The 21465-nt window shown below is 44.0% G+C and overlaps 1 protein-coding gene across 7 annotated transcripts in view; it reads left to right on the forward strand.

The window, feature by feature from the left end:
- Positions 1 to 21465, forward strand: part of LOC121569040 (myocardin-related transcription factor A-like) — a 44929-nt gene that overhangs the window by 6168 nt on the left and 17296 nt on the right. For 2 of the 7 annotated variants that reach the window (XM_045221209.1, XM_041879638.2), the window contains exons 2-3: positions 5923 to 6119; positions 20153 to 20218. In XM_045221209.1, coding sequence (XP_045077144.1) covers positions 5923 to 6119; positions 20153 to 20218 — 263 coding nt within the window. The other 5 variants (XM_045221210.1, XM_045221211.1, XM_045221214.1 and 2 more) reach the window with 5 other exon arrangements.

The raw sequence follows: 21465 nt of genomic DNA on the forward strand, positions 1-21465 counted from the left end.
ACAGGTGGATTATTTAAATGCTGTATCGTATTTACTTAGCATCTGATCTCTGTCAAGCTTGAGCTTTGAGTAAATAGGAGACTTAAACAGTTGGCCTGCTTCTTGGACAGGAATTAGGATCTAAAATAAATCTTATCTAAGGTTTAGAGATTAAGATACTTATGTAATCTGTTTACATGTTGTAACAAATGTATCTCTTTATCTATCTTTTATCCTCACTACCTTCTCCTTGAACTTTTTCACAATGAGAGCAGCCCCACTGAAATGGAAATAAACAGGAAATAGACCAGGTATGCTATGCACAAACATCTCTCTCGTAATCTCACAATTACACACTCCTTTTGGTTGAAGTCGTACTGTTCTTATGATCTATGTTATCATCATGTTGTTGTGCCCTTGCTGTGAATCCCTTTTCTTAAACCGTGAAGGTCTTGTTAGTTTGTTTTCCTCTAGTTTTTCATCTTCTTTCATCTCCTCCGCTTTCTTTGAATCATGGCTTGAGTTCATTTAGCTCATCCATGCTCTGTTCATATCTCACTTCAAAGTGGACAAGATTCTAGGTAGTTGAAATAGAATCTGAATCTTGGCATAGACGTGTCAATCTCTTTGAGTCCTAATGTTTCATTACTGGGGCTGAAACTTGTAACAGTTTGATTGAAATATTGCACTGCACACCTTGTACCGTTTTTGCAACATGATAACATGAATACTAAGAATAAGAACCCACTTTCTGAATTAGTAACTGTTCCACACACACTGTGTTATGTACAACTTGGTACGTAAACACCAACACAGCATGTACTGGGCTAGTTTTGGTTTGCTAATGAAATGTCAATGGTCAGTGTGTTGGTTGTAGATATGATTGACAGTTCTGTCAGTAGTGGAACTGGACCAGCTGGCAGGGATTACGCACATGCAATTAAGACATTCGGCAGCCTCAGTGGCATTGTGACGCAGTGACATCATCTTTGGGTGACGGTCAGAGACAGCAAGTCCTCCGGCCACACCCAACAGGGGCCTAGGAGGACAGGACTTTAGACTATCATGTTGTCTACATGCTGCCCCAATTGCCCCATGCATCACAACAAATAGAGTGAACACAAAAACCTTCTTCTCAGCTGATTTTAATTATTTCTCTACTGTGAAAGAAAAGAAGAGCTGATCACGTGGTGGTGGCGCAGGACTTCAGGTCCTTTTTCTGTCTAAACATGAGGGATGGCAAGAGGCCAGGCTATGACGTCATTGCTTTGGCAGGGGAAATTATTAAGGCGTTGAATCTCAGACCGCGCTCTTCAGATTCAGTTCAGCTTGTTCTCAGTGCCGACTGTAATGAATGGTTGAAAAAACTGCCCATGGTGAAGAATTGGGATAGGATGATTCGCAGTTAGGCAGTGTTGTGTAAAGTAGGGGACATGGAGGCTTTGGGTGTTGTTAGGCTAGTCTTTTTGTGCCAGTCAGAATCACACCGCTTTGAACACCTGTTTTTTTTTGTCTCACCCCAAAAACCTGACCCTACACTTCCTCACAGAATGTGAAGCTTGTTTGAAATAAAAAGTGAAAGCCTGGGTGTTTATTTGTATTGCATAGGTAGGTATGCGGATGCCTGTGTGGAGTTGGTTTCGGTCTCCTGACATGATAGCCCTTATCTCCAAAAGTTGTATCGGTAATAAAAGGTATTGAAAGATGAGCTCTGTCTGTTGCTTTGCAAATCAATAAATAATCTAAAGAGCTATGATGATCCTTTTTTAGTTTTTAATGCTAGAATGAACATTACGCTACTGAGTATTAACCTGGCAGGGGATACATTACTGTAGGTCTATACCACTAAGACCAAAGCCAGAATCCCAGGTATTAAAAAGTGCTCAGATAGCGAGAGTTCTGATAACAGGAGAGCATTACAGTGTACACTCAAAGCTCTGGGTCTTGAGATCAGTGTCTATCAAATGATGGGATTTATCTGGGTTCCAGGTGGAAGAAAGACTCCAAAGTTGGGCAAATATCGGGAGAAATGATATGGACAAGCTACAGAAGCAAACTAACACATAGCTAGCCTAATATCCATGCTGAAACAATTAGGTCAGTCACATGTGGTCCTGTCGAGGGATGCTGTAACTCATTTTGCCACATGGTGATACATTCTGTTAGTGCTCAGTACATGCTACAGGCGTGGCGTGCTGTCATTCTAAGGAAAATTAAAAGTGCCTCTCCAACAACACATAACCAAGATCATTTATAATAAGCAAAACCGGTCTCTGAAAGTACAGGATTAAAGTGTGTTTAGAGGATCTCTGGGTATGTTGTTGTTTGAATAATTCTGGGTTTGTTTAACATTTCTGTCTGCTGTTTTGTCTCAGTAGGGCTTATACTCTGGGTGACTGACTTTTTCCCAATTGGTTGTCAAGTCAACATGGCTTACCTGGACAAGAGTCCAGTGTCTTATCATTCTTATGGCTTTTCTAGCTATTGTTCTATTATCTGTTGTCTTTTGTTATCGTGTATAGTTGTATCTATCACAGGTTCATAACAACCCTTCAGGTTCTCCTTGCTACTAATAAGCAGCAGCCTTTCAGCACATAGCCTAGGCCTATATCTATCTACAGCAAGAGGTGGACGAGGGCAGCGGAGCAGGTTTGACGAAAGGGGTTGGGTTGCCATGGAAACTGACATGGTATATTATGAACTTGTTTTAAAAAGAGGATTTTGAAACACTTTAAAGATTGAAAAGCCTCGGGGAAGGTCACAAGTCAGGACCAGTGGAGTTCAAAGGTTGTGTGAACTCAAGCTTCCTATGCGATGCTTCTCTGGTGACCTCTCCTTCAGCTTGAAAATATTCCACCACCCCCCTTTAACTGAGCATGGCAGGAGGAACATTGGTCCTTCTGGCTGGTTCAGTTTGCAAGCCTTCCCATAGCAATCAATAACTGCAGGACCACATGGTTTGTTACTGGATATCGTTGCAACTGTCGTTGTTCAATTCAAAGCCTGTGTTTTAAGATCCACAGTCCATTTCGGTCAGGCTTTCTTGGCTTAGTCTATTTCGCCAAGTGATGGGCAGCAGCAGTAGCAGCAACAACCCAGCCGTCTGACACCTTGGCCCCGAGAGTAGTGGAGTGATGGCGCTCCCTTGTCCTGACAGCATAATATGATTTTGTACTAACTGTAAGTCGCTCTGGGTAAGAGCGTCTGCTAAATGACTAAAATGTAATGTAAATGTATGTGCCCCAACAGTTGTAGCTAGAATGTGTCAGGGTGGAAGCCTCTAGAACATGGCTGGAGTGGCAGGAGGCTATTGTTGTGATTTTGGTTCACAGAGGGCAGCTGTGTTAATCCACCCATCGGGCTCTGGTTACTGCCATGTTGACTTAAAGGTCCCGCACAGTCATCCTATTTCCCAAGTAAAAATAGCCTTTGAATGACCAAAACATCTCCCATAATATATTTACGCTATTAAAATGCTCAGAATTTAATAAATCTTACCTTCTCTCATCTCTAACGATCAGTAAGCCTGAAAGAACTGGCCGAGTAGGCGGGGAGCATTTATTCATGAGCTCGCCTTGACTGACAGCTCTTTCAAACATCCCTGTGTATGTTGCCAGGTAACAAGGTAAACAATCGGCCACATGTTATTGATGACCAGGTAAACAATGGGCCACGTCATTCTGAGCCTAAATAGTATGCCTCAACCCATTTTCTCAGCAAAATGCTTTCATGGTCAAAAGAGTTGATCATGGACTGTTGAACAGCAGCAATACACAATTGCATTTCTATTGTTTTGTAACTAATTACAGAATACAGTTCACTGATACTTTTTCACAATAATTAGTAAAGCCTGAGTCACCTTAGACATAAGGGAATGTACATGAAAACAGCATACAATAAGTGTATTGTACAATTTATTGGTGCCTTTACATTAGCGCTATAAAGGAAAATATGTTCAGAATTGTATGTATTGATCAGACATTTATTTGATTATTTACAATAGGCCAGCATAGCTGAAATATTGATCAACATGAACACTCATGAGAAATAAAGGTGAGAAATAATGTTTAGACATCATTTGACATATAAATTAATAATTAGAGCCATAAACCTAATATAGTCACCCAGCCGCCCTACAGTGTGCAGGACCCATTGATTCGTACAAATTGTAACACTCATCTCCCGTCCGAATGCTTGAAAAAAACAATACAAAGTAACAATGTGATATCATATCACGTAAAAGTGAATTACTTAGGCTTTAGGAAATGCAACCAACTACAGAGATTGATGTGGAGGGGAGCGGGAGAGGAAGGGGACCATGTGCCCCGCTTCAATCAAGCAGGCTTCAGTCACCCACTTGGCTCCAGTCACCCCCAAGATTGAAGCGGGATACAAGTCCATCAATGGCCTCCTCCTTTTCAGGCCTCTCACACCGGGCAGACAGGGGTCCTGGGATGGACATCTCGCACAGCTTCCCCACACACTGTGCTGGATCAAGGGTGACCTCGTTGAAGAGGAGATCCAGGAGCCTGTCTGCGTAGCCTGTCATGTTTTTGAAAAGGGAAATGTATGTTAAATGGGTAGTGAATTTTATTTACTTTTATTTACTGTTATGATGCTATCAATTTGTTGATGTAGTGATCTACTCATTCTACAATATGTTTTCTGGTGTTTTTGAAGTACTCAATTTGTATTTGGGGGGGGTTAGGGATGGAAGAACAAAAACCATATAATGACTATCAGGTGTGTTACGGAAAATATACTGTCAAAATAGCCACGCGCTTGCAAGATCCACTGTCAATGATAATAATAATAATGATGGTACAGCATCTGTCTTCAGGATTAGCTTCCTGGCAAGACCCATCAAATGTTCTCCCCAATTGATAAAGCAACTTCGCTCCAAATGTACACTGCACATGTGTGACATGATCGTAATTTTTGGTGCAGCCTGTCCCCCTGAAATGAAAAGCAGCCACTGCTGTCGGGATGTCTTCATTCTTTGGAAAATAGTGTTATGTTAAATTAACACTGGAATCCAGTCACAACACAGTGTGCTTTTTCCAGCATGTTGGTAAGTAGTTAGTAGCTAGCTGAAAGTCACAGTTGACACCAGGAAAATCACCTTTTTGACTGCACTGGGCCTTTAACAATGGGGTGAGGCACGAAACAAGAGGACAATGGATGGCAGTGTAACACTATGTAAAGCACTGTATTACAGTGGCTTGCACAGCAGCAAAATTAACTGCTGCACCAAATTCTGTAAAACACAGCTATTTAACAAACTGGATTCTGCTGCTATTTTACCTGCTGAGAAAAACTGCAAATAAGTTTAACAATGAATGCATCCATTATGAGTAAAGCTCACCATACCACATGACTAATGCAAAAATGGCATGTGGATACAGACTGCATTCCATCAAGCCACATTGATAATTAGTGTAGGAGACCATATCGGGAAGTACTGCTAAGTGACCGATTAGCTGGAGGTTGGCAAGAGCACCTTTGTGGCCCATCAGTAGCAAGTTGAGCTCTCATTCTAAGACTGTCTGTTTTAGGCTGCTTCTCTGAATCCTTTAGCATGTGATTTTGTACATTTATCTGCACTGGGCAGATTTTATGTAAGGCGTTGCCATGGCAAGGAGCTGGTCCGCCGCAGTATTGGCTGGGCCCATTTTAATCTGCAGTCCTGCCTGTTATGGTGGGTTGCCATGGGGATGGGCTGGTCCTTCTGCAGCAGGACCCATTAACCTATTGGATTAGGGTTCATACACTCTCGCAGGTTAGTGAACTGGAGGGGAGCCCTGGGAATGTGTCAGGCAGGTGATGTAAGGCGGGAGGAAGCAGTTGGGGATGCAAGTAAAGGTGGGATGTTCTAGCCAGTTTAGTGAGATAGTTCTAGGCATTTATGATTTTGATGAATATGTTATTTTGTTTATCTCACAGGTCTGTCCATCAGCCTCCCTCCGTCACAGCTGCGATCATGGAGGCCCAGGCAGGGGAGGAGCCAAGCACAAGTGGTTCGGCTCCTGCATCGTCTGACTCCGCCCCCAGCCCACAGAGCGAGGCAGTGACCAATGAGCTGCAAGAGCTGTCGCTGCAGCCCGCCCCCAACCTGCTGCCCCTGAGAGACAGGAAAAACGGTGAGTGCCCGTTCTGATTCCAGGCAACTGCCATCAAGCCCACTGATGAGATTAAAACCCTGGTGCACTGACGCTATATGGTGCAAAGCCCACACACTTCCCATCAGAAAGCTACTGGAATGAACTGTAGAAAATGAAAACAAAGAATACAGCTCTGAAGCATCGACAGGTTACTCAGTCTGAGGCTCTGTGTTGTGTAAACACTTCTATAATGCCAGTAGCACTATAGAACTGTATAACTGTTAGTTTGCTCTCATACTTCCTTTCACTTGGCACAGTACCCACAGTGGTCACTGGTGAAGGAGGGAGAGTTGCATGGCAAAGTTGTTAGAATTCCAACTGAAAGAGCTCAATGAGGGGGAGGAGAGTAGTAGCTTACCCATGTGCACTCCGGGTCAAAGGGGACCTGGAATGCAGTTGGCCCTCGTTCCTCCACACTCTGAGAGAGTGCGAAAGTGCACTTGAGGAAGAGGAGTAGGAGCTGGTGCGCTGGAATAAAACCCAGCTGAACTTGAGCTTCTCTCATTAAGTCATGAGGAGGAAGATCTTGTGTATGACATTGCTTTTACAGACATGCACCTAAAGGCAAACACGAGGAAAAGAGGAAAAATGGTGTGTGTGAGAGCAAGATCATCTCACACTATAATCAACATGTTGTTACCCCTTCAATGTTCGGGTAACCTGACCATAGGCGATAAAGTCTGAACATTTACATTTTAGTCATTTAGCAGACGCTCTTATCCAGAGCTACTTACAGTTAGAGCATTCATCTTAAGATAGCTAGGTGGGACAACCACATATTAGAAAGTACATTCTTCCTCAATAGTGTAGCTGTCAGTAGAGTCAGAGCTAGAAGGGGGGGTGGGGGAGTGCAAGTGCTGGTTAAGTGTAATTTTGAAAAAAAAGTTGAGGAGAAGGATTATTTAAGATACTGTTTGAAGAGGTAGGGTTTCAGATGTTTTCAGAAGATGGGCAGGGACTCTGCTGTCCTAGCTTCAGGGGGAAGCTGATTCCACCATTGGTGCCAGGACAGAAAAGAGCTTGGACTGGGCTGAGTGGGAGCTGCCCTCCCGTTGGGGTGGGAGGGCCAAGAGACCTGAGGTGGCAGAACGGAGTGCTCGGGTTGGGATGTAGGGTTTGAGCATAACCTGAAGGTAGGGAGGGGCAGTTCCTCTAGCTGTTCCATAGGTAAGCACCATGGCCTTGTAGTGGATGCAAGCTTCAACTGGAAGCCAGTGGAGTGTGCGGAGGAGCGAGGTCACATGAGAGAACTTGGGAAGGTTGAAAACCAGGCGGGCTGCTGCGTTCTGGATAAGTTGCAGGGGTTTGATGGCATAAGCAGGGAGCCCAGCCAACAGCGAGTTGCAGTAGTCCAGACAGGAGAGGACAAGTGCCTGGATTAGGACCTGCAGCGCTTCCTGTGTGAGGTAGGGTCGTACTCTACGGATGTTGTAGAGCATGAACCTGCAGGAGCGGGTCACTGCTTTGATGTTTGCAGAGAACGACAGGGTGTTGTCCAGGGTCACGCCAAGGTTCTTTGCACTCTGGGACGGCGACGTTGTGGAGTTGTCAACCATGATGGAGAGGTCTTTGAGCGGGCAGGCCTTCCCTGGGAGGAAGAGCAGTTCCATCATGTTGAGCTTGAGTTGGTGGGCCGACATCCAAGTTGAGATATCTGCCAGGCACGCAAAGATGCGTGTCGCCACCTGGGTGTTAGAAGGGGGTTTAGGAGAAAAGTAGTTGAGTGTCATCCGCATAGCAATGATATTAGAGACCATGTGAGGATATGACTGAGCCGAGTGACTTTGTGTATAGAGAGAAGAGGAGAGGGCCTAGAACCGAGCCCTGTGGGACACCAGTAGTGAGAGTACGTGGTGCAGAGACAGATCCTCTCCACGTCACCTAGTAGGAGCGGCCTGCCAGCTAGGATGCAATCCAAGAGTGTGCATAGCCTGAGATGCCCAGCCCTGAGAGGGTGGAGAGGAGGATCTGATGGTTCACGGTGTCAAAGGCAGCGGATAGATCTAGGAGGATGAGAACAGAGGAGAGAGAGTCAGCTTTGGCAGTGCGAAGAGCCTCCGTGACACAGAGAAGAGCAGTCTCGGTTGAATGACCCGTCTTGGTTAGGGCCAAGAAGATCGTTCTGAGAGAGATAACGAGAAAGTTGATCAGAGACAGCACGCTCAAGTGTTTTGGAAAGAAAAGAAAGAAGGGATACAGGTCTATAGTTTTTGACGTCAGATGAGTCAAGTGTTGGTTTCTTGAGGAGGGGAGCAACTCAGGCCATTTTGAAGTCAGTTTACGCAGCTAATGGTCAGGGATGAGTTGATGAGGGAAGTGAAGAATGGGAGAAGGTCTCCAGAGATGGTCTGGAGGAGGGGATGGGGTCGAGCGGGCAGTTTTACGGGTGGCCAGACCTCACTAGTCGCAGGATGTCATCTGGAGAGAGGGGGGAGCGAGTTTCCTAGGGTTATAGGCAGAAGCTTGAAATTTAGAGTGGTAGAAAGTGGCTTTAGCAGCGGATACAGAGGAAGAGAAGGTAGAGAGGAGGGAGTGAAAGGATGATAGGTCCTCCAGAAGTTTAGTTTTCCTCCATTTTCGCTTAGCTGCCTGCAGCCCTGTTCTGTAAGCTTGCAATGAGTCACTCAGCCACGGCGCAGGAGAGGAGGGCCGAGCCGACCGGGAGGAAAGGGGACAGTGCGAGTCATAGGATGCGGAAAGGGAGGAGAGTAGGGTCAAAGAGGCAGAATCAGGAGACAGGAGGGAGAAGGATTTAGCAGAAGGGAGAGATGATAGGATAGAAGAGGAGAGAGTAGTGGGAGAGAGAGCGAAGATTGCGATGGCGCATGACCATCTGGGTAGGAGCTGAGTGGTTAGGGTTGGAGGAAAGAGAGACAGTAAAGGAAACAAAGTAGTGATCAGAGACCTGGAGGGGGGTTGCAGTGAGATTAGTAGGCGAGCAGCCTCTAGTAAAGATGAGGTCAAGAGTATTGCCTGCCTTGTGAGTTGGAGGGGATTGGGAAAGGGTGAGGTCAAAAGAGGCAAGGAGGGGAAAGAGAGTTGGAAATAAATTAATCGAAAGCAGACGTCGGGAGGTTGAAGTCGCCAAGTACGAAGAGCGGTGAGCCATAGTCAGGAAATGAGCTTATCAAGGTGTCAAGCTCATTGAGGAACTCTCCAAGGGCACCTGGTGGGCGATAGATGATGACAATGTTAAGCTTGAGTGGACAAGTGACAGTGACAGCATGGAATTCAAATGAGATGGACAGGTGAGAGAGGGAGAAAAGAGAAAATCTCCACGTAGGAGAAATGAGTAGATCTGTACCACCACCGTGACGACCAGATGCTCTTGGACTATGAGAGAAAACATAGGGGGCTACTCTCTCCTTTTGGTTCACGGATTACAATTCTGAGCAACAAACACAGTCAGCAGTGCTGGAAACATTGAATAGCACTTTGTTCCACCAAACCACCAGCATCCAAAACCAGAAAGTGTCTCAGTGAGGGGAAGCTGTGAGACAAGCAAATGAAAAAGAGCAGCATGATATCATGAGCAATAAAAGTCTGAATTAATCGTGTTCACTTTTTCCACTCAACTCACCCTTTCCACTCATGCTATCATCAGATGCAGTCCCATTCGCTGAGCTGTGTGTTTACATAGTTAACGTTGTACTACCTCAGCCAAAGCAGCAAACTGCAGCTCTTACTTTGCGTGTTATCCCTGTTCATACACACACATGCTCAGTGTTGGAGTAGTGAACTACATGTAGTTCAACTAGTAATTTAACTACATTTTGCAGTAGCTTGGTGGTAGTTGAACTTAATTCAAATCTTGGGAGGGTTTTTAGTAGGTAATGAGTTTTTTGCCATGTAGCCAACTACTGGAACTACACTACTTTTTCTGCAAAAATAGAATATGGGTGAAGTAGGCAATTGTCTTTTATTTTTCGGCATCAGACCTTTCTAATTCTCACTTGAAAACACAGTTTGAGTGTTTAATAGGCTAAATTAAACATCTGTTAACATCTGACTCCAGAGTGATCTATTCTTGCAATTTGTAGTCTGATATTTAAGATTTAGATATGATTATTTATCACAAAGTAGTTTGGATGTTGTGAACTACTTGTTCAAAGTAACTTTAGTTAATTAAACTATTTTTCTTAAGGGTAGCTATAGTTCAGCTTAACTTCTTCCAGTGTGAAGTAATTGGTAGCTAGGTTCCCCAACACTGCACACACTCAGTTACTTTAGGGATTTAGAGGTAACATGCTTGGCCCAATATTTCACTGAAGTGCAGGCAGCTCAACACAGACAGTTGGTCTGGATCCAACCACTTTGCTAAGGAGGAGGCCTGAGAGATCAAGTGTGTAGTGGTTGTCGAGATACTGCACTGCACTGCACTCACACCCAGACCACAGTTGTAATTCAGAACACAGCAGGGCTAGACACTGCTGCCCTGATACTGCGCTCTAGTCTACTCGTATCTCCATCTTACTCTGTGACTGAATGTTCACCAATGGATAGCATGCTAATTGGGGTGTATGAGTGTCAGTGTACCTTTGCCGATAAGCATGCACACATAGGTTCCATTATGAGTGAGCATGCTCTGCACCTTTTAGTCTGCTGTTTTGACAGGTGAGGTCGGGGAAGAGTGTGAAGTGTGTCTGTTGGGAGTCAGGTGTGAAGAGGTGCCTGGGTCATGTTTAATAGGTCATGGCACATCAGAGATAAATGTTTCGTAATGGAAAGCAGAAATCTGTGCTCTTACTGAACTAGTTCAGCTAGTTCCTCCACGTAATTTTTTTTTTTTGTCTCCTACTGACACTGTTCCGCACGGAGTTGATTCTCAGCAAAGGCACACACACACACACTGGACGTCTGTTGTTATCATGGAAACAGAAATGTCTTCCTGACGTTTATCTGAAACACTCATGCTCGAGGAGCCTTACGTAGCAGAGAAGAATAAACCGATTGATTGATGTGTGTGTGTTTTTCTATAATAGTGTGAGCGTGGGTGTTGACGTGGATTTTGACGAATAGCAGCCGGAAGTTATGTTCTTGACAAAGCTATATCCTCAATTCCTTATCTGTTAATATTTTGATATGTTTACACGTCTATGGTAATCATGGCTGTCAAAAGAGAGAAGGGAGGTGAAGGGAGAACAGATGAATGGAAGGGGATGACGGGAAGGGAGGAAAAAGATTATGAACGAGGGCAGCAAAGAGCGAGAGAGATGAGATCAAGAGGCATATAAAGTCCACTGCTATCAGTCTAAATGTGCATTTTATTCAGCTGTGAAATATTAGTTTAAAACCTTGGCCCCTGAATCATATAGCTGACCTCATGTACTGTGAATGTGATTGACCCAGAATAAGAGACGTGACACGCGTGACAGTAAGGATGACTGCACAAAGAGTTCATAAGAGTTTAATCACCCTGAACTCCTACGTACCCACCTTGCTCTTTCATTCCTGGCCCTGCCCTGAACACATGCTGCCAGATATACACAGCAGCTGGATTGAACATCGTGGACCACTAGAAATATCATTGTTGTTTGGGATGATACACGCTGCCATCTTGTGGCTGACAGAAACACTATAACAGGCCTTACAGCATTAGAGGAAGGACAGGGAATTGAAGTACTGTGGCACATCACATATACATTGACGTTTGCATGTATGCATCATGTCCTATGGATCATGAGATGATGTTCATTTTCAAACCTTTTTTTCAGTGTAAACTTGTGTTTTTATGTGTTCAAATGCACTGAGGATATCGAACAGGTTCTAGATCATTAACACAAGATATGTGTTGAGTCAGGTTGTGTGTGCAGGGATATCTGTGAGTAACCCTAGCCGCCGTTAAGGGTAGCTGGATATAGCCCCCATAGCCAGCTGGCCCTACTATTTAAAACAGTCAGCCCGAGGGGAAGGCTTGGCGAGGGGGTGGATGGGGGTCACTCACATTCTGGAGCCCAGGCTCAGAGAGAAGGAGTTAATTTGAGACTTGTTTACCGCACACCCTTCCTCCTGAGTAAGACCTTGATGAAGAGGTGTGACGGCAGTAACTGTTTGAATGTGGACTCCATCTTGTTTCAATCACAGAAGGCCCACCAGGTAATGAAATCCCAGGGCCCAGTTTCCCAAAGCATCTTAAGGCTAAGTTCATCGTTAGAACCTTCGTAGTAGCATGGTTAGATTTCCAAGCTGTTTCCCAAAAGCATTGTTACTAAAGTTGCACCTCAAAACGCTCTTTATTTACTGACTGCCTCATACCACTCCTAACAACTAAGTGCGTCGTTAGATTCTTTTCTGCCCTTCTGCTCCGCTAAACATAGAAACAATATGTTTATCTGTCTCTGTGAATTCCAATAACATCAGAACAAAGTTGACTACAAATACAAAGTTGCCAGTGTTTTTGCAATTGTTACAAACAAGCGAAAGATAAAAAGATGCTTCAAATGAAAACTGACATACATACAGTATAGGCTGTAGGCCTATATGTTGAAATCAATATGTTCAATCAATTGAGTTATATTTTGCATTATTATTGGGTAAGCATTAAAATAAGCCGCTTCAATATTTGCAGCCATATGTGGGAATATCTCTCTAGGAGCTGATCCCTCGTCAGTATTGTGAAATAATTAGAATGTTAAGGTAAGATTTGAATGGAGAAAGCTGATCCGAGAGCAGCGCTGTCTTTCTTTCAATCTTATCAGTATCGACACATACTCTGACACACTTAGCGAATGTTCTCTCTCCGTGGTGTTTTGGGAAACTCATGTTAGATCTTCCGCCGTTGGAGCGATCTAAGTTCCATCGCTATCGGGAAACTGGGCCCAGGCCAGTATCAGATACCCTGGCGGTTTCCTCTTGGTCTTGGAATAGGAGGTACCCTGATGTGACTGTGACTAACACGCAGTGAATGATGAGAAATATCAGTGTCAGTGTCCTAGCACTTCCATTTAAAGACCCCCCAAGACCGCTTCTAGGAGATATTATTATTTTACCCCCCTGTCTGAGGGTGCTTGGTCACACCAAACCTGCAGGCAAAATGCATCTTCTGGGGTTGTTATGAAATGGCTGGTAGGTGAACTACCACTGCTGGAACTGCCAGAGGTCAACTCTGTATACAGTTTCCTTCTTTCAGAGGTCATAATGCTTCAGTACTTTATAAGCATGTACAGTAGGATCGGCAAATAGCCTCACAGAAGAGTTTTCTCTAGCTATTTCGTGTTTCTTTGGGGCATATCAGCAAAGAATTGGTTGGATTGTTTAGCAATAGCGAGAATTGGTTTGCATTTAGCACCGGGCTATGGGCTGATTTGGACCCTAGATTCTTGACTTACAGTTAATTTGACCTTGACCATGCATAGTTTCGACCATAACGATCACTGATCTAGTATTCAGAGAATGCCCACAGGGAGCCCTATTTCAGTCAGATAAACATACATTATTACCACTTTCACTGAAACACCAGAATGTAACTTTAGGTATTTTGAATATGCTTAGAGCCCCTGTGAGTTGTTATTAGCTTTTCCTATCATCAGTATTTATGGCTGACATAAGCATGCATGCACACACACACACACACACACACACACACACACACACACACACACACACACACACACACACACTCACATGAAAGCAGGATTATCCGTGCAAGCATATGGTTGGTGCCTTATCTGCAGCAATGGGGATCAGAGTCTTGATTCATTTTCCCCTTCCTCGTCAAAGTGAGCTTTGCCTGAGGATTGTGCATCCTGATTCCTGCATCTCTCTCTCTCACACACACACACACACACACACACACACACACACACAGACAATTCGTGGGCATCTGTAAATAGTATCTTATGCTCACCTTTAAAGTGGCCGGCTATCTAAAGCTAGGCCATTACACACATCTGTTCTAAAACACAAAGTGAATGCCAATAATAATCAACAAGAGCTTCCCTGGGGATTTTCTCTACCTCCCATAGTTCTTTGTTATGACCCCCAGGCTAGTTCCCTACTTTATTTTAGCTCACCTGATCCACCATTTGTGAATACAAATGGTTACTTTGGCAGTACACACAGCTGTAGGCTACCTTTCTGTTTTTAAAAGTCAGTTTTGACAGTTTTTTTGTACTTCATCTTTAGACAATTATTTTAGGGCTTTGATTAGCATTGATGTTTTAATGAGAAGTGGCAGACCAAAACATGTTTCACATTTTAAAGTTCTCACTCTCTGTCACTGCCTTGTTGTATTAGCAAATGTTTTGCTTACAAAAGTCAAACGGTGAAGACTGAAACTGTCAAAGACCCAGCCTTGGCTTTGAGACAACACGTGTTTCTGTTTGGGGATCTGTGTGGTGGCAGTTTCTTCCCTTGGGGCCATTATGCTGTCTGCCTACATCAGGGGTACTCAAGTACTATTTGAGAAGTTCCGGCCCACAAATTTCCTAGGGGTCAAAGGTCCGTATGGATATTGTCATTTATCGGCTTAGTAACCCCCACCTCGCAACCCATGCGACCCCAAACTGTTCACAACCCTCTTGTTGGCGGAGAGAAAATCTTAAAATGTTTAAGCAAATATCCCACAATTCTACACATTTTGCATGGGGCAGAGCATACAGTGGGGAAAAAAAGTATTTAGTCAGCCACCAATTGTGCAAGTTCTCCCACTTAAAAAGATGAGAGAGGCCTGTAATTGTCATCATAGGTACACGTCAACTATGACACACAAAATGAGAAAAAGAATTCCAGAAAATCACATTGTAGGATTTTTTATGAATTTATTTGCAAATTATGGTGGAAAATAAGTATTTGGTCACCTACAAACAAGCAAGATTTCTGGCTCTCACAGACCTGTAACTTCTTCTTTAAGAGGCTCCTCTGTCCTCCACTCGTTACCTGTATTAATGGCACCTGTTTGAACTTGTTATCAGTATAAAAGTCACCTGTCCACAACCTCAAACAGTCACACTCCAAACTCCACTATGGCCAAGACCAAAGAGCTGTCAAAGGACACCAGAAACAAAATTGTAGACCTGCACCAGGCTGGGAAGACTGAATCTGCAATAGGTAAGCAGCTTGGTTTGAAGAAATCAACTGTGGGAGCAATTATTAGGAAATGGATGACATACAAGACCACTGATAATCTCCCTCGATCTGGGGCTCCACGCAAGATCTCACCCCCCGTGGGGTCAAAATGATCACAAGAACGGTGAGCAAAAATCCCAGAACCACACGGGGGGACCTAGTGAATGACCTGCAGAGAGCTGGGACCAAAGTAACAAAGCCTACCATCAGTAACACACTACGCCGCCAGGGACTCAAATCCTGCAGTGCCAGACGTGTCCCCCTGCTTAAGCCAGTACATGTCCAGGCCCGTCTGAAGTTTGCTAGAGTGCATTTGGATGATCCAGAAGAGGATTGGGAGAATGTCATATGGTCAGATGAAACCAAAATATAACTTTTTGGTAAAAACTCAACTCGTCGTGTTTGGAGGACAAAGAATGCTGAGTTGCATCCAAAGAACACCATACCTACTGTGAAGCATGGGGGTGGAAACATCATGCTTTGGGGCTGTTTTTCTGCAAAGGGACCAGGACGACTGATCCGTGTAAAGGAAAGAATGAATGGGGCCATGTATCGTGAAATTTTGAGTGAAAACCTCTTTCCATCAGCAAGGGCATTGAAGATGAAACGTGGCTGGGTCTTTCAGCATGACAATGATCCCAAACACACCGCCCGGGCAACGAAGGAGTGGCTTCGTAAGAAGCATTTCAAGGTCCTGGAGTGGCCTAGCCAGTCTCCAGATCTCAACCCCATAGAAAATCTTTGGAGGGAGTTGAAAGTCCGTGTTGCCCAGCGACAGCCCCAAAACATCACTGCTCTAGAGGAGATCTGCATGGAGGAATGGGCCAAAATACCAGCAACAGTGTGTGAAAACCTTGTGAAGACTTACAGAAAACGTTTGACTTGTGTCATTGCCAACAAAGGGTATATAACAAAGTATTGAGAAACTTTTGTTATTGACCAAATACTTATTTTCCACCATAATTTGTAAATAAATTCATAAAAAATCCTACAATGTGATTTTCTGGATCTCTTTTTCTCATTTTGTCTGTCATAGTTGACGTGTACCTATGATGAAAATTACAGGCCTCTCTCATCTTTATAAGTGGGAGGACTTGCACAATTGGTGGCTGACTAAATAATTTTTTCCCCCACTGTATATATATATATTTTTTTTGCTGTGTAAAGCTAATTTCCTGCAATTCTACAAAATGTTCCATGTCTTATGTGTGTTTATATGATACCAGGGGTCAAAGCCCGACCTAGTTCCAACATTTATTTTTAAGTCTGGACCCGCAGCCCGTATTGACCCCGTTCTGGAACCGGACCGTGGTCCGCCAGTTGAGTATGGGGTGCCTACATTGTGTACAAAGCTCACAGGTGTGCACTCTTATGTTGTCACTAATGAGCAGAGGTCACAGGTGCCAAGGGGGAAGTATTTGATTGTGGTTAGGAGGAAAAGGTTTAGCTGAAGTGTGTCTGTGTTTGTCAATGGCGGAGTGAGTGGGTACAGCAACAGCTGTGACAGAATGCTTGATCAAGGATTCACAGGCATTTGACACACACACACACACACACACACACTCACCTCACTCACTCGTCTTGCTGCAGTAGATACTGGCTCTTGAAACTCATAGCAGCTGTACATTTCCTCTGCAAGCCAGTGTTGATTTTTTTCCATCTTTTTCATTTGGTTGTTTTGTTTTTTGACACCTTCAATGAGATTTGGCAATTTTTCTGAACTATTCTGAACTTTTTTGCTAAAAAACAAGAGAAAGGAGAGGTCAGCGAGAACGCAGTTGTGTATAGAGCACTTTATATGGACTTTTGGAGCAGTTCACTCTTCTCATGATTTTTGTCACTTTGCACAAGGACCACTTCTATTCTAATGCTCTTATTTCGGTCTGTCGGGCGATATCCTGCATTCATATATTTAGCAATCTCTGTGACTTTTCCAAAAGATATCACAAACGTTATAATACACATTGACTGGAATGTATTGGACTGAACTGAACAGAGAATTCAATTTTTGTTACATTTGAATGTTTTTGGACATTATTTTCATTGATTTATTTGATGGGACCACCGTCTTTCAGTAAGACTTATTTATTATTTTGAACCTGATCGCCATGCTGGACACCAACCTGTCCCTTCACACAGACCCCACCTCTTTTGGGCCCCCTCCAATCAGCAACAGCATGGATAAGCAACGCATACGATTGGAGTTAGAACGCCGGGCTTGTCGGAGCCTGAGGGAAGGTGGGATTCATATTACGCACACACACACACACACACCCACACACATACACACACACCCACACACCCACACACATACACACAAACTCTTTATAATATGAAAAGTGGAAGATATGGTTTCATTGATATCTTTGTTTGGTTATATATATTTTCAAACAGATTTCTTTCATATAGCCTAATTATTGAGAATTTCTTACTCTTCCTTACTCGTCCTACATGTCTTTTGTTTCATAGCTCCCCATAAAACACACCCGGCTATACAGTTGAGTTTTTCTCAGTGAGTTTTACTGCTCAGGCCGGCTCAGTGGGTGTCTGGTGTCTTCTGGGCTGCTGGTCAGATACTAAGTGGACCTCCTGGCCCCGGTACAGATGGGGCAGTGCCAGGACTCTGTGCCCAGTGGACATGAACTCAGGCACCTGTGGGTGCAGCCAGGGCTGTGACACCAACTGAGTTGGAGCGAGAGGAGCCTGAACAGATTTAGTCGGGACACACTGAGAATCTCACACTGACTTTTAGAGAAACATAAATGTGCTGTGAGGCATATACACTGGCCCACTGAGTTAAGGTGAGAAATACTGAGACTGATTAAGATACTGTGGTATTGGTGTTTACTGTGACACACAGAGACAGGTTTAGATACTAAGACACAGATGGACACTGAGGGAAAACGGGGACAGGCTTGAGACACTGAGATGGACTTGGAACCATTGAGACAGACTGTGATTTACCGAGAGGTTATTTGCACTGAGACGTACAGTCTTTCAGAGACACTGTATGATAGGGTAACCCACAGGCACCTGCCTTGGCAGCCGGTTTGACTTCACAGAGTTTCAAAGGTGGACAGCATACCTTGACCCTGATTGAGGAGGGTGTCTGTTCACGTGTGTCCCCTCATGCAGCCAGGCTGAGCCCAGGCCTTAGATTTCTGCTTCGGAGCAGTTTGAGTGTCGGGTGATTTACAGTAATATTCCCTATAACTCAACAGGCTGCGCTGGGCAGAGAGATAGAGTTCCCAGTTATTACAGTGTGGTCCACAAATAGAAATCAGCAGGGAGAGGGTGAGGAAGGGTTTCAGCTCAGGGTTGGGATGGAGTGAATGGAAGGTTTTGAAAATATTCTCTAAGAAGTAATAGTTTGAATAGGCGATATAGAAAAAGTGCACAGGAAGTTTTGAAGTGAAGCACAGAGAAAGGTGACAATGCATAAATTGAGCATAAAGGGAGATATGGAGAGGGATAGGTGGTGGGGAAAATGTAATCTTCTCATTTACATCACATTAAGTGAGGTACTGAGAACTGTAATGAATTCAAATTCTGGCATTTGAGTGAGCATATTTGCCTAGAAAAGATTATGTTTAAGCACCTGGCATCATTCACCTGTCATTCCTTGGCACATCTAGCAAATCATCTGCCACTGGAGGAGTGTCTGTGTTTGTGTGCGTCCATGTTTTTCCCATTAAGCCTATTTAATCTTGTCACCTGTCGAGGGGACTATTGGGAGTCCTACGTCAAGCAGCCATATAAGAGAAATTAGGATGTTTTGGCCCAGGCGACGACAGCCTGGACTGTCAGAAATGTTGACGCTGTTCAGAGATGTGAAAAACCACAGAGGCTGAGCTCCGAGAGAGACAGAGACCATGAGAAAGAAGTTCCACATCTCCCACACTGATCTCACTCTGACCTATTAGTCAGTATGCTTCCCTGGGTTCAGATGTAGGCAGCAGACCAGCTACCAACACCACTACCTCAGGAGGTACACACAACCATCACTGTGTGTACTGTACAATGGACTGGTCTTACACATGAACACCAGGCCATATACTGTATGGCTATGTAGTATACTGTAACCACCTTACTTCCCCTCGCATGGACAGTATCACTTCTCTAATTTTGTGAAAACTGCTTATGCGCACAAATAGACCTCACACTGAGATGTAGGTTTACTTTCCCTCACATCTGACAGGAATCACTTACAAGAGTCCACTCAGCTCGTAGTGGCTGAAGTGTAAAAACTGGATAGCAATGATGATGTGATGCAGAGAACAAGGTCTCCACCACTAGCTTTCTGTCTTCATTCTATAGGCTTGGTCCAGCTGTCTGTCACTGAGATTAGGCAGCTGTTAGCATGACACATTTATTGATGTTATACACATTTAGTCAGTTTGGAACTGTTAAAATGTATCTGTACACATACTCCTCTCAATATAACACGTCATTCTATTTTGAATTGTGAGTGCTGAATGTGGGCCTTCCTGTTCAAGCCATGCGGAAGTGTCGCTGTCTCTATCTCTCTCTGTGTGGTAAAAATTGTCAAAACGCGACAACCCGGCTGCTGTTTCAGAGTGTAGAAACAGGAAGCGCGTGTGTGACTGGGACCATCTGCCCGCTGTTCCGCCTCCCTGCCGCTGATGATAACCTCTATCGGCTGTCAGACGACTCTGTGGGAGAGAGAGAGGAGAGCGCAAGGGCCAGAAGAGCAGCAAGTCGGGTACTCTTCTCCAACTCTTGGCATCTACCTCCCAGAAAGATACACTATATTAATTTACAACACGGCTGTAACCGGCATTGTATTTCCTCCCAAGGAGAAGAGCACGGAGCGGAAACTGACTGTAGGGCGTTTGGGTTTCACTATTGGTTGTTGTCCTTGTTGCCCTTGCTTGTTCTGTCTGTAGTGTACTCACCTGACCTCTTGCTGTCTCCCTCTTATGCAGTGCTCCAGCTCAAACTCCAGCAGAGACGGACCCGTGAGGAACTGGTCAGCCAGGGGATCATGCCACGTAAGTAACACTCCCCCGTCCGTCAAACTACCTCATCCCCCAACCAATATCCCCTTCCTCTAGCTGCTACCTCACCCCACTTGCTTGCTTCTCAAAGTGAATGGATAGTTTATTGACCTATCCTCAGGCCCATAAGAATCGGTAAAGCTACTCCTATTGTAGTCACCTCACTTGTTTTATAACAGGCACTTAATATACAACAGTATAGCATCTTACATGGCTATACCCATCTCAATGCCTTGCTTCATGTTCTAAGGTTCTAGAGATCCTGTTGATTTGGTATGTGGTTAAATCAGCGCCGTCTTTTTTCTGAGAAATGCCGGTGTCAGTCTTCAAAGCTCCTTCCTCTGCTTCTGACTTCTGACTTGTGAATGCTAAACTTATTCAGTGTGTACTGGGGCCTGTGCATTTAATTCATCGGCACATTTAATTTTGAGCTGTTACACTTGTTATTTGCATTGCACAGTCAATTAATGTTGACATTATTAAGATCGACTTCCTCTCTGTTTCACACGAGTTAGTTCCTGGAACAAACTGTTGATCAGGAACCTTTTTTTAACACATTCACGTCCTCTAACTATATTTAGTACAATATCAGAATGCGCCACAGAACAAATTCTGTTTTGGTGTAAATGCATGAAATTCTGTGTTAACATAGTAAATACAAGTGACCTGTTCTAAGCCCAAATATGCCAAATATAGGATTCAACTCATTGTTTGTGAACTACAGCTGTTTCTGTATTGTACTATATTTAGTCTTTGGACACATGGGGTTACTGTTTTTTTTACATATTTCATGAATCAGGTCATGTAAATATGTTCAAATGATCAGATCTTAATAATTGTATAGATTGCCTGGACCTATATTACTGAACAAAAATACACTATATATACAAAACTATGTGGACCCTTCAAATTAGTGGATTCGGCTATTTCAGTCACACCTGTTGCTGACAGTTGTATACAATCAAACATAAACAGCTATGCAATCTCCATAAACAAACATTGTCAGTAGATTGGCCTTACTGAAGAGCTCAGTGACTTTCAACGTGGCGCCGTCATAGGATGCCACATTTTCAACAAGTCAGTTCGTCAAATTTCTACCCTGCTAGAGTTGACTCGGTCAACTGTAAGTGCTGTTATTGTGAAATGGAAACATCTAAGCACAACGACGACTCCGCCGCAAAGTGGTAGGCCACATAAGCTCACAGAACGGGACCGCCAAGTGCTGAAGCGCGTAGCACGGA

Source organism: Coregonus clupeaformis, chromosome 7 (genome assembly GCF_020615455.1).
Source record: "Coregonus clupeaformis isolate EN_2021a chromosome 7, ASM2061545v1, whole genome shotgun sequence".
Taxonomy (NCBI): Eukaryota; Metazoa; Chordata; class Actinopteri; order Salmoniformes; family Salmonidae; genus Coregonus; species Coregonus clupeaformis.